The sequence below is a fragment of the Coniosporium apollinis genome (assembly GCF_000281105.1).
Source record: "Coniosporium apollinis CBS 100218 chromosome Unknown supercont1.79, whole genome shotgun sequence".
NCBI lineage: Eukaryota > Fungi > Ascomycota > Dothideomycetes > Coniosporium > Coniosporium apollinis.
In genome coordinates, this window is record NW_006913341.1 from 23,045 (window position 1) to 36,364 (window position 13,320).

The following is a 13,320-nucleotide window of genomic DNA, read 5'->3' on the forward strand; positions in this document are numbered from 1 at the left end:
TGCGATGACAACGGCCTGTACCGTACCCTGAATACGATCAGAAATGTCCGGGTCGAAGCTCTCTAGATACACCGTACGAGCTCCGCCGCGGAACATCCGGAGCGAGTGAATTCCTGTACGCGGAGCCGTGTAGAGGCGGGAGCACGATCAATGCGGAGCTGCAAATAATGTCGTTGCAGCTCCGTGGACAACCTCTGTTCTCGGCGCGGGTGCGGCGACAGACCGATGGACGCAAAGATGGCACCTCATCCGAGGAAACGCGCAATCGACATTCGATCTCTAGGCAATTGCCAATCACAGTCCCGCGGTTGGCCGTGATATTAGGGCCATTCGAATTGGCAGTAGGAACAGCTTTTGCACGAAGGGACGTCACGTGTAACATTGCGTAATGTAATACCAACGCTTTCGCTGTTCTGTGAATCCATGCTTGAGGATTTGGCTATCTGGAAGATTCGGGATATACTGTCAAACAGAGCCAACCTGGGCATAAAGGTGTCGGTGTACATATGTCAATCGACGTGCGAGCGCATTGTAGCTGTGTGCAACATTTTCTCGACTGCAATTGGACAAACCCGCCTGCCATTCCAAGGGTGTACTCTTCTTTTCAGCTAACAGTGTCGGGTGTAGAGCGAGTCGAGGTCTCTGTGATGGGCCACGTGGCTCGTATGGTCTGCACTATGTCTTCAGGATCTTGCTAGTGAAGTCAGCTCAACTGCGTCAGATTGTAAGCTGCGAGCGACAAACATGCAACTACCGCATTTGCAGCTGTCGAGTGCGATCGTCAAGAAATTTCGGCTTCCAGGTGCACTCAGTACACTGGTTGGTGCACCCCATGCATGCAAACGTTGCCCTGCTCGATCATAGGGTCGATGGGATTGAGAGGTTCCACCGGGACGTGCGCGTTGTGCGCGTTGTGCGCATTGTGCACGTCTTTCTCCGGCTCCTGCGCCAACGTTGTCCTCTTGACCTTGTTCCCCTCCCCAATGTGCTGAGCGCAGAACTCAAACCTCTTGGGATCGTCCTGGTGGACATACAAGCGCTGACAAGCCTTGCATTTGTAGTAGCCGCGGGCGTTCATCTGGTTCTTGACAGTTGTGGCACACTTGACCCACGGACAGAACTGGTCGCGTAGGTCGATCCACTGCCACGGTTTGTGGGGATCGCCCTGGCTGATGTGGTCGATAATCTGCTGGACCACGCTCGCCTCGATGGCAGAGGGCCGGCCGGTGCGGCCGCGTCCAGGCTGTTTCGTCCGCCCGCGCAGAACCTCGCCGACCCACGACTGCTGAGTTCGGTGCGGAACTCCAGTGATCTCGAAGATCTCGTCCTGCGTATGCTTCCCGCCCTTGACGAGTCCGATCACCTCTCCCTTTGTCTGAACGGGCCACTCCGATCGTGTTTTGTGGCCGGTGGCGGGGGATTCGGTGGTCGTGTTGTTAGGGGACTGAGCGCGCTTGCGTTTGGCGCCTTTGTTGGCTTCGTCCCTGTTGTGTTCCTCCCGGTTGGCTTGGTCGCGGTTGGCTTCATCGCGGTTGGTTTCGTCACGGCTGGCTTCGTCACGGCTGGCTTCGTCCCGATTGTCTTCGACGATGTTGTTCTCGTCCATGTTGTCGAAAGCGTGGCGTGGGGCAGGCGTTGCGATGTCGGGCTCTCGAGATGCCGAGCGAACAAGAGGTGGGCAAAGGTGAGGAGATGGAGGGCGCTGGAAGCCTGCCACATGATTTTCCCGCTCGCCACACGTGACGTTGCGCTGCGGTGACTCCCGCACCATCTTATCTCATCTTATCGATTGCTGGTCAGGGGTACATGCGACGCGACGCGACGCGACTCACGGAGTCGTGTGAAGCTGTAGAGCTCAGTGAAACTCGCTGAAGTCAACGACAAAACACAACGCGCATTGTCTGCGGTGGTTGCATTGGACGCGTGTGGCAGCGCTCGTACATCATGTCTTGCCCTGCCCGGCCGGTGTTCGGCCCTATTTCCGGCCAATCGCTCTGGGATTATGCCGCTGCTCTTAAGTTGAAATGTGAAAGACAGAAGGACTTTCAGGACCGCTTCGGATTCAAGAGATGTTCCTCGGAGCTGCTGATGGCCGTCGTAGACGCCTGCTTGGAGATCTGCCGCCGCGTCTTGAATACACACCCTACGGACCTTGGGGTAGACAACTCTCGCAAACTGGACGTGCTTGTAGCAGGCCTCAACCACTTGAACGAGAAGCTAGCCGGAGTCGATGTCGGATTCCGGGATGAACCCCGGCCTATTCCAGCTGTGTTTGGCGGCCCGGCTTTGGTGAAGGAGGAGTCTCATGAGATGAATCTGTCGGCGGCACTCTATGGAGCCCCCTCCTACCCATCACCAGAGGTTGCTGTAGGTCGCAGATCACCGACAGTGTACAGCTGGGGCGCTAAACGGGTAACGTACAGGAATCCAGTGAACCACCGAATAGGATGTACCAAACGCCGGACATCCATCCTCCTCTTATTCACGCGCAAACAACCAGTCAATCGCCCACCGAATCGATTCGCGAGTCCGTCTGTCGGTGCTCAGAGGCAGAATCGGAGATGAGCTCGGAGGCTAATTCGGCTGTGCATTCGGAGACAGCCTCGGAAACAGACTCCTAGACTACAGCCGAGGAAGAAACTCTCAGCATCACTGCATCCTGTGTGAACGAGCCGGGAAACAAGGCGCCGGTGGTCACATCTACCTACAAGGTTCTGATGCACGGTATAAGAACTGGATTCAAGATTGTGACGCCGGAAGGCAAAGAGGGGATGAAACAGGATATCCTATGGTACAACCAGGAGCGCATTCCTGGTGCAGTGATAGTGGATGTCGAATGGCTACCGGTGAGCAGAAGGAAGAGGACCCGGCGACCAGTGATCATAGACTTTCTTCGCCCAGAGGACGCCAACGCCGCTATTGACAATCGGCTATTGTGGAATGGCACAAACCATCACGTACGCTACTACAATGAAGTAGGTCGACTCCGACAGTGCTCGAGATGCCAGCAATACGGACACGACGGAGCAGATTGCCACGCGCCTGTTAGGTGCGCGGTCTGTGCCGGAGCTCATGATCTGTCCCGATGCACCAACCGTTCCCGTCCCTTATGCGCTCTCTGTTGGGGACCTCATAAATCCTGGAATCAATCCTGCAAATACCACAACGAGGCGCGGGCGGAAGTGAAGAAACGGCGAAGGGCTCTACCCTCTCGATACCCGATCCATCAGCCCTCCGGTCGAGTCGCCAAGCAACCAGGAACAGGGGCGATCTCGAACGGTACACAGACTTCTGACGATGCAAGCTCTGATGATACGAGCGCGGACGACGATGAGAGCTCGGATAACACGCACGGCCAGACGCATACCGAGCTCTGGCTTTCATCTATGCAAGATCTGTTCGACAAATCAACGGCACAACAGGCCAGCCTCCAATCCCAGGCCAACGGTGATCCATCAAGCGAAAGGTCGGCCGATAGCGATCCGGGTTCCGGCAGTGATTCTGATGAAGCAGAGGAGAAGAGGGGTTTGGCGCCGCAATAACAGCCTCTACCTCCAGAATCTTGTAGCGACGCGAGCGGTGTACTGACCACTCCGGGGCAAACCAGACCAAGGACGAACAATACATCAGCAAGCAAGGACTGCGCGGTTTCGAAAGATGTATCCGCCAATGCATCTTCACGCAAGCGGGTAGCTCCGACCGCAGATAGCGATCAACACTCTAGTAGGAAGAAGCCGAAGGTGGCAGAGAAGCCAGCCAAGTCCGGCAAAACAAGAAATCAAGGTGCCTCAGTCGCTCGCCAGCCCTCCAGAGTATCCTGAAAGGCTGTTCGCAGGCTAGCGCTTCAAAACACGGGGTCTCATCAAGCACTGAGCTCTCCTGACGAGACCGAAGCCTACAGCACGGACATGGTACCATAGCAGCTGAAATGAGGACCGCGCAGCCGACTTGCGCCGCGAAGATGGGAGAGAAAGAGCGTTCGAAGACGAATAGCGTATTTGCGGGCCGAGCTTGACTGACAATCTCTTTGTGGCAACGGGAAACGGCCCGGGCATGAGCGTCACCAGTTTGTGAATCTACACCAAGGTTGTGCTGGCATCGGAATGTAGTCGTGGAAGGTCTGTGATTACCACAGGCAAGGGAATTACTCTTTGTACAAGAAGCTCCACCCACGCAGCAGGTGCGACACCTGGGTGAAGCGTAGAGTTAAGGAGTGTCAAAAATTGGTTTCGCTCTCTCACTTTGCAAGATAGACTCGTGTAGATTTCATCACTGTAAACTGTGAGGGCCTCTCGTTTCATCAGTCATAGGCGGCCTTGGATGTCCAGTCACGCGCTATCGTCAACATACCCCCTGACCCTGCAACGCGTTCAACTTTGGCGCGTTCTTCGAGCTCAACTCGGTACCGCCATCCATGTGACGACCAACTAAGTGATCAGACCTTTGCCACCTCGTGTAGCATCCGAACGACATAGACATTCTCTGATAGCATTTGCGGATAATATTGACGCCTTATTCGCAGCTGTATTGCTGACTTTTGGTCAAGTAGTATCAAGCAATAGCTGTAGGTACTTAAATCGCCGCGAGTCCAACATCTACATCTGAAATACTCATACCTACCAGGACTATGAATCCCAAAATAGTTGGAATGATGCCGTAGACTATGACCTGCTTGCTGCCCGCCCGCTATGGCTTGTCCAGGAGATCTGCAGAGCCCTCCGCAAAACGGAGCCGACTGTCAACCTGTCCACTACAGCAGGCCTTAGGGAGGAGCTTGGGACCTCGCAGCCCGCGTGTGAGTACCGAGGTACAAAGTCGTGATGCACTGTGCAGTAGCGGCCACGATCGATCTACGCCCGTCGGTACAGAGGACGTCAAATGGAGACCCTTTCCGGAAACAGCCGAAGCATTCCCAGCGCGCACATTGTCAGGATCAAATGGCTTCCGGCATGAGAATCGAGCGGGACGAACGAGCCTCGATAGTCATAGGATAATTAATCCGGAGGACGCGAACATCGCCAAGGCACCAGGGCCTTCAGTGGTACGACGAGCTCCTTGCGGTGGAGAACTACGACAAGGGTTGCCTCTTCAGGTAGTGTCACAGGTGCCGGTGATTTAGATATGCTCAGCATCAGTGTCGCGCGGCTATAAGGTGCTTATGCTGTGCTGGAGGCTGGAGCTCACCTGCGAGAGGAATGCCGAGGACGCTCCCGCCCCAGGTGTGTCAATGGCCCCTGACCGCACGAGGCGTTCTCCCAACACTGCGGTCTCCGCATGAAGGTGCTGAAGAAAATCCGAGGGCGGCGAGATAATCTTCCTCACAGCTATCCTATCCGCTATCCGCAGATACTGACGAGTGAGAACTCTTCTGCCGAAATATCATCACAGCCAGGATCTCGGAACGAGACACGATTGGCATTGTGGAAGAATCTCAGGTTGGGTGGGATTCAAAATCAGGGTCGAGGCAATTAGTCCAGGTGTTGCGTGACGCGAGTAGATGATGGTCATTGGAACTCGCCGTAGACGGAGCGAATCACCTTGCTGCTAGGAAGAGAAGGAGAGTGCTCGCGAGATGTTCTAGCTACGGCAGTGACAGCGGGTAATGCCAGCACGCTGTGACTTGCCAGTCCGCGCCTTCTAATGGACGTGAGACCATCGATGAAGAAAACAAGCGTGAAGTGGGTTCACGGTATCGGCGGGTGTGGAGGAGAGGGGCAGGCAGTTCGACAGTAGGGCAATGTATCAGATTGTATGCAACAGGCGTACGGTCGATCTTGATGGGCCAAGAACCGTCCGGCAGCTGTGCCCAGAGGGTAATGGCCGTCAGGCTTTTGTGTGGTGAAGGATTGCGGCGCATAGGACGATTATGGCAGTGATATCACGGTCGCGTAGGCCATCGACAACTATATGAAGCACGGAACAAGTGGTATTCGGTCTGATACTATGACACAATGAGTGGTTGATGTGATGCCGAACTGAAGAAACCTCTGCACGCTTTCTATACCCATACCGCACTTGACAACCAGCTTGCACCACCACACTATGAAAATCATTCTATACGAAGAGCCCCATCGAAACCGGGGCGGACTTCATTTGATCCTCCTGAATCTCCTGTAAGAGTGCATCTCCCGGATAATCTTCCAGATCTAGATCCATGTATCCTCGCGAAGCCCATTTCTTTGCTGCTATGAAAAAGGAGTGGCCGTTGATACTAGCATCACTGAGTATCCGCAAGAGACATTGACCGGCAGATTCTGCTTCCGCAAATTGCACGCCCGCTTCGACGACATGTGCGAAGGCTTCTTCGGACAAAATTTTGGTTTTGACATACCTATCTCCATTAACAAGTGAGACTTCAGAAGCTTGACTGTGCCTACCACGGAGAGATTACGTTCACGCGACTGCCATAGTAGAAAGCCGTCCTTCTCAATGAATGCATGATACCTCGCATGGCCCATTTGGTGGCAGAGTACTGAGGAATCCGGAGACAGTCCAGGAATGCTGCTCCTGAACCGATCAAAACCAAGCAAGTATCGTCTCGTGTCGAGGACGGTTTCTGTCCATTCTGCTTGACGAAATAATGAAGCGCCAATTTGACTGTATACAGCGTGCCCTTGACGTTGACGTCGATTGTACTCAAGTCAGGCTTTTCCGGCTCTTGGTTTTCACCTGTAAGACAACCGTTAGCGTGAAACGACGTTCTATCGCTGGAAGCCGGCTACCAGAGTATGAGAAGACATCATCTTGCCGGATAACGCCGGCATTAGCTACCACGTAGGCAATCTTCCCCGTCGGGGAAAAAGATGCAGCTTCACGAAAGAGTCGAACTTGGTCGTCCCACTTGGTAGTATCGCACTCGACGAATTTTGTGATCCTAGAAGGTTGATGTTTAGCACACAGCAAAACAACTTGAATGACAGACTTACCTATGAAGTTCAGCTGCCAATTTCTTTCCTCCTGCAATGTCGCGGTCTCCGATACAGACAGTAACTCTGATTGTCATGTTAGCGACAATCGATCTCGATGGCGCCATGGTCGCTGTCCCGTACCCTACAGCGACGAGGGCGCGAACATATGCTTCGCCGATACCATTGGCACCTGTTCTCAAGTCATTGAATGCATTCGTTTCCTACATTTAAGGGGTTCTACCTCCAGTTACAATAGCCGTCTTTCCTTTAAGATTGCTTGGATCAAAATCCACGTCGCAATTCACAGGGCCAGTATGCTTATATCCTTCCATTTCGAAAGAAAATTCTTCGAACACTGAGTCCGTTGCTATGATAATAGAAGTATTTCTAGCGATCGTGAAGAGAAAAACTGCAACAGAGTATCACTAAGTTCAGTCTGGCAAGGCTTACCAAGTTTATAATGAGCAAGTCTATGGAGGGTGAGAGGAAGGATAGCGAGCTTTCAACAGTAAGCTTGAGCGGATGCCAGCGGTCTGAGCCGGGCTACTAAGACCTCACGATCTGCACGGGCCCGTCAGCAAGTTGCATTGAACCCCTGCAGCAGCGGGAAAGGTGCCCTAATGTAAATGGATGACACTAACTACGCTCCTCCATTCGCTCGAGTCGTCCGCCACTGCGTGGCTAATGCCCAACAGCGAATGTCGTAATAGACCGGAAGTGGAAGTCCAGAGAGAAGACTGGACAGGCGTGACTGATGCGGGATTGGCCCACGAGTTTTTACGTACGCCTCAAGTTTTCCTACTCTGCTCCTTTCGGAGGGTTCGGCGCCCCTTCACCCCTGTGGTCGGGCGCCTTAAGGTAGTTACCTGGAACGGCGACAGAGCGTTATTGAGCGCAGTCACCATTTGATATCGTTCCAAAAACGCTTACGGCGAGACCTCTGGTTCAATGGTTCAACCGATTCTGCAGCTTTCTCCGCAATCCTGCATCAGTCACGCCTGTCCTGTCTTCTCCCGGACTTTCACTTCGGCCTATCACGACATTAGCTGCATGGGCAGTAGCCACCACGCATTAGCAAACGACTCGACCGAATGGAGGAGCGTAGTGTCATCCATTTGCATTAGGGCAACTCTCTCACTGCTAGAGCGATATGTGAGAAGCTGACATAGTGGTATGTACCGTGCAGTGATAGCTAGGAGAGTGGAGTGCGGGGTGAAGCAACCATGGCACGCGAAGCTGGGGCTCACACACGGCGCTAAACGCGGCTGCAGGGGTTTCATGCAACTTGCTGACGGGCCTGTGCGCTGGCGATCGGTTCGGATCGTTAAACGAACTGCGTCCTCATCGTCAGTCTTACCTTGTGGTGCTAGAGACTGCGCCCCGTACTAATAGCAGGGTTCGAAGATCCCGATTTGCGCTTCGCGATACCAACACGAACAGCATTTACACCGCACGAGCTGTGCATTAGCTCGGTCTAATTCCTACCGCTTGAGGTCCTAAGAGTGACGAAGCTGCTATGGAGCAGCTTACCTCTGCCGAGCCGATTTCCAGTTGGCCTGGCAGCCCAGGTACAAATAGAACTTCTGCCTCGCAGCTCTCCTACATGAGAACAAGCTGCCTGGAGAGTGCCTCTGTTCCCTCTCGTGGCCGTCAATTGCTTCGCTGGTAGTGGGAGCACGTTCAAGTTTATCTTTTTCGTACTAAAAGACAAGGGCGGAATGTGGCTGTACCAGGTTTCGGCCATTATCCTAGCTGCCGCTAGGCTTGCTGAAGCCCAATCTAGGAATACAACGGCTCTACCTGTGAGTGAAAAATGACTGTTTCCACTTTCTCGCAGTTCTTTCTTCGACTGCCTTCCATAAGCCTCACACGAGCGACAACGTGGCTGAGCAACGCGCAGTTTCCTGGAACTACGTATCCCGGTAGAGAGAGCCCAGCGCTAGCAGGCGTTGACCTATTCAATGCAACCTCTCCGCCATTCTATCCCTCGCCATGGATGGACGGCTCCGGCGAGTGGGCCGCAGCCTACGCGAGGGCGCAACAGTTCGTCAGCCAGCTGACTCTGTTGGAGAAGGTCAATCTTACGACCGGCGTAGGGTAAGCTAAGGAGCGCCTGAGAGCGACTTGCCTAATCACTGACTGGCTTAAAGCTGGCAAGGCGAAGCATGCGTCGGAAACGTAGGATCTATCCCTAGACTTGGGTTCCCGTCACTATGCATGCAAGACTCTCCTCTCGGCGTCCGTCTGTGTATGGAATCAAAGCCCCCCTGTGCGCAAGGAGCGAGTGCTAACATGTTTCAGCCGATTACAACTCCGCGTTTCCTGCCGGCGGCACGGTGGCTGCGTCCTGGGATAGGGGTCTCTGGTACCGTCGAGGATATGAGATGGGTATGGAGATGCGCGGCAAAGGCGTCGATGTTCAGCTAGGACCTGTTGTCGGACCTCTTGGTCGAAACCCCGCAGGCGGCAGAAATTGGGAAGGTGAGCTTTATCTTTCCTAAAAGCTAGTCCTCAGAAGTGAAGCTGTTAACGCTCTCCTGGCAGGCTTTAGCCCGGACCCAGTACTTTCCGGCATTGCCGTCGCGCAAACCGTCCATGGCATTCAAGACGCTGGTGTCGTCGCTACTACTAAGCACTATATCGGTAATGAGCAAGAACATTTCCGTCGAACAGCAGAAGCTACTAGTTATGGTTTTAACATCTCGGAGAGCATAAGCTCTAATATCGATGACACTACACTCCATGAACTCTATATTTGGTAAGTATCAACTTTCCAAGATGTCTGGCGTTATGGTTACCACCCTGCGCTCTCTATATCTTTAGTGACTCCAGGGCTGATGTAAATAGGCCTTTCGCAGATGCTGTTCGCGCCGGCACAGGGGCTATTATGTGCTCGTATAACCAGATTAACAACTCCTACGGCTGCCAGAATAGCTACCTCCAGAACTATATCTTAAAGGGCGAGCTCGGTTTTCAAGGCTTTATTATGAGCGATTGGGAAGCGCAGCATTCCGGTGTTAGTAATGCTCTAGCCGGTATGGATATGGCTATGCCTGGTGACGTCTATTTCCTTGATGGTGCCTCCTACTGGGTAAGTGCATTAAGAATACTTATTTTCTCGTACCTAGAACCCAGCTGACGAAGCGGTTTTACAGGGAGCCAATCTGACGCTCGCTGTTATCAATGGAAGTGTTCCAGAGTGGCGTCTTAATGATATGGCTACGCGTATTATGGCAGCCTATTATCTCGTTGGCCGAGATGAGGCTTACGTGCCGACTAATTTTAACTCCTGGAGTAGAGATATTTTCGGCTACCGTCACCCAGTACCTAGGCTAGGCTACGGCCAAATCAACTACCAAGTCGATGTCCGGAATGAGCACGGTAGAAGCATCCGTAACCAAGCAGCTCGCTCCACCGTCCTCTTAAAGAATACTAATGTACTCCCTCTCAGTGGCAATGAGAAGTTTACCGCTGTATTTGGCAGCGATGCTACCGAAAACCCATGGGGTCCGAATGGTTGCCCGGACCGTGCTTGCGACAACGGCACATTAGCAATGGGGTGGGGATCGGGAACTGCCGACTTCCCGTACCTTATCACGCCTTTGGAAGCGATCAAAAATGAGGTTTTATCTAATAATGGCATTATCCAGTCAGTCACCGACGACTACGCGTACAACCAGATTTCTACACTTGCTGGTCAGGCAAGTCACGCTATCGTCTTTGTCAATTCCGATAGCGGTGAAGGCTACTTATCTGTGGACGGCAACGAGGGCGATCGCCAAAACCTCACCTTCTGGCACAACGGAGATACACTGATCCAAAACGTTACCGCGCGTTGCAACAACACTATCGTCGTGATCCATAGCACCGGGCCTGTTATCACTAACAGCCTCGCCAATAACCCTAACGTGACTGCCATTCTGTGGGCTGGTCTGCCAGGTGAACAATCTGGCAATTCGATTGCCGATATCCTGTATGGTCGCATCAACCCGGCCGGTAAGCTCCCGTTCACCATTGGTTCCTCGCGCCAGGAATACGGCAGCGACATTTTGTACCAGCCCAATAACGGCGGCGCCGCGCCACAGGACAACTTCTACGAGGGCAACTTTATTGACTACCGCGCCTTTGATCGCGCGGGCATCGAGCCTGTCTTCGAGTTCGGCTACGGCCTCACGTACACCAGCTTCGAGTACTCCAACCTGAACGTCATCTCCCGCAACGCAAGCCCGTACGTCTCAACGACCGGCCTGACTGCCGCGGCGCCCGTTCTCGGCAACTACAGCACCAATCTGGCGGAATACCAATTCCCCGCCAACTTCAGCGCCGTGCCTCTCTACATCTACCCATACCTCAACGGCACCAACGCAACCCAGGCCGCCAACTCAAGCGACTACGGCCTGCCCACTGAACAGTACATCCCCCCCGGCTCACGTGATGGCTCACCCCAGCCACGCATCGCAGCCGGCGGTGCGCCTGGCGGCAACCCGCAACTGTACGATGTGCTGTTCACCGTCACCGCGACCATCACGAACAACGGCACGCGCAACGGCGAGGAGATCGCGCAGCTATACGTCAATCTCGGTGGACCGAACGATCCGGTAAGGGTGCTGCGTAACTTTGACCGCTTGAGCATTGATACGGGCATGAGCGCCACGTTTGTCGCGGATATCACGAGGAGGGATCTTAGTAACTGGGATACGATTGCCCAGAACTGGTTCATTTCTGGTTACCCGAAGACGGTGTATGTGGGCAGTTCGAGCAGGAATCTGCCGCTGTCTGGGATGCTGGAGTTGTAGGCTAGGAACAGTGGCGAGGATTAACTGACGGATAGATGACATTGCTCGAACGAAATGAATGATTATGAAAAGAAATCGAATGTGATGGACATGGCCGCTCTTCCTTGTGCTATTTAGATAGCTACGTGTGTTCTCTTGCAACGTCATGATCGATGCGACGTTGGCAAGGCTTCAAATCTGATGCACATTTCGAAAATCTTCAGACTAGAAGCACATCGCTTCCTAGCTAAACGAATAGGTAGTGCTTCAGTACATTCATTACTTACCTTGGGTATCCCTGCGCCAACAAGGACGGTGTCCTCAAAAGGAGCGTGCTGCAAAATACGCGATGCCGCCCAAGTATCGTAGATGGATGTAGATAAAAGCTCTCGAACCGAGGGTAATGTCGATTGCTAAGTGTCACGATGCAGAGAGGCTGGATAATGGAACTTGATTGATTGGATAGTATACAAGACGTCGCACGAGGATTGAATGGTCTGCAAGCGTAACAGCAGGCAAGGGAGCAAAAGTCTTGCAACATCCCGTAAATTACCCGGTCCTCCAAAAATCCGTTCAAACCCTTATATATACGGAAAGGAAACTGACCTGCGAGGTCGCATAGATCTCTACAACTATCTCACCAATTGCTACGAAACTGAAGCAGGCGGCTGCACCTCGGTATGTTGCAAGACTTTTGCTCCCTTGCCTGACAGGAAGAAAACCCTTCATGTGGAAGCACGTGACCTTAGAATAATAGAAGATCCGAACGCCAGGGAACATCAAGTCCAAACCGTGACACTAAGTGACTCATTAATTTCGTCAGATAACTACTCGTGTCCTCTAACTTCCTCTTACAATAATCCAAACACGTTTACGCTGCTACAACCTTAAGATCGCTGTGAAGTATCAGTGATGTTTAAACATAGATATTTCTATAGCGACAAACGTGTTGGGAACTATTAGAGCGGTATGTAACATTCGTGTCCCGATCCTGTAGACGCCACTACCATTCTTTGCTGTACGTAGATATGCTGGTCGGTCCAGGTACATTGCTAGACACGAGCGAAACGGTCGATCGGAAGAGAGCTTTACCAAATCGGTCGCGTGTAATAAAAACATGGCCTGTTTGCTAGTACTTATACGTAGGTTATCTCTGTAGGGAAGCGCAAAATTCAACTCTTGAAGAAGCCTCATCCGAAATTGGGTTGTATGGGTTTTGAAAAAATTAAAGACATTTTTCACTTTATTTCTTCTGCTTCCTTAAAAGTGGATTCAACTCCTCGATATTGGAAGCATTGATAAGTTTGAGAGTCACATTTAGGTAAACGATAGTCATCTATAGTGCACCGTGACGCTGTGGCGTGATGTATCAGGTAGGTTGCAAGATAGGAGGATTAGACAAGAGACCTGTGCGTTCCGAAAGCATGGTTTTTGCAGGTCCATTGTACGCTCTAGTGGCGCTACAGAGTTTGCACTCGATTTGCTTATCTCAACCAAGATTTAAGAGATGCTTGCGCCGGAAGTGTTTACTCAGGTCGTCGGGAGTCTTAGAGAATTGGGACTTACTGGTCAGCAAGCGTATGTGTTTCTTTAAGCAAATGAAACATATTATCGGTCTTTTCTATATGCAAACGGAC

At 52.5% G+C, this 13,320-nt stretch overlaps 4 protein-coding genes across 4 annotated transcripts; 2 read left to right on the top strand and 2 right to left on the bottom strand.

The window, feature by feature from the left end:
* Positions 1 to 808: 808 nt before the first annotated feature.
* On the bottom strand, positions 809 to 1,606 carry W97_09070 (uncharacterized protein; the record flags this gene model as incomplete). Its single annotated transcript, XM_007786934.1, has 1 exon — positions 809 to 1,606. The coding sequence occupies one exon, from the start codon at positions 1,604 to 1,606 to the stop codon at positions 809 to 811; it is 798 nt and encodes a 265-aa protein (XP_007785124.1).
* A 338-nt stretch (positions 1,607 to 1,944) lies between these two features.
* W97_09071 (uncharacterized protein) lies at positions 1,945 to 3,186 on the top strand (the record flags this gene model as incomplete). The annotated part of the gene is made up of 4 exons (XM_007786935.1): positions 1,945 to 2,367; positions 2,424 to 2,531; positions 2,622 to 2,846; positions 2,980 to 3,186. The coding sequence occupies 4 exons, from the start codon at positions 1,945 to 1,947 to the stop codon at positions 3,184 to 3,186; spliced, it is 963 nt and encodes a 320-aa protein (XP_007785125.1).
* Positions 3,187 to 6,054: 2,868 nt separating this feature from the next.
* On the bottom strand, positions 6,055 to 7,240 carry W97_09072 (uncharacterized protein; the record flags this gene model as incomplete). Its single annotated transcript, XM_007786936.1, has 6 exons — positions 6,055 to 6,331; positions 6,378 to 6,669; positions 6,723 to 6,874; positions 6,927 to 6,992; positions 7,050 to 7,098; positions 7,150 to 7,240. The coding sequence occupies 6 exons, from the start codon at positions 7,238 to 7,240 to the stop codon at positions 6,055 to 6,057; spliced, it is 927 nt and encodes a 308-aa protein (XP_007785126.1).
* A 1,664-nt stretch (positions 7,241 to 8,904) lies between these two features.
* On the top strand, positions 8,905 to 11,704 carry W97_09073 (uncharacterized protein; the record flags this gene model as incomplete). Its single annotated transcript, XM_007786937.1, has 6 exons — positions 8,905 to 9,005; positions 9,059 to 9,156; positions 9,210 to 9,389; positions 9,453 to 9,666; positions 9,756 to 9,999; positions 10,064 to 11,704. The coding sequence occupies 6 exons, from the start codon at positions 8,905 to 8,907 to the stop codon at positions 11,702 to 11,704; spliced, it is 2,478 nt and encodes an 825-aa protein (XP_007785127.1).
* Positions 11,705 to 13,320: the final 1,616 nt, after the last annotated feature.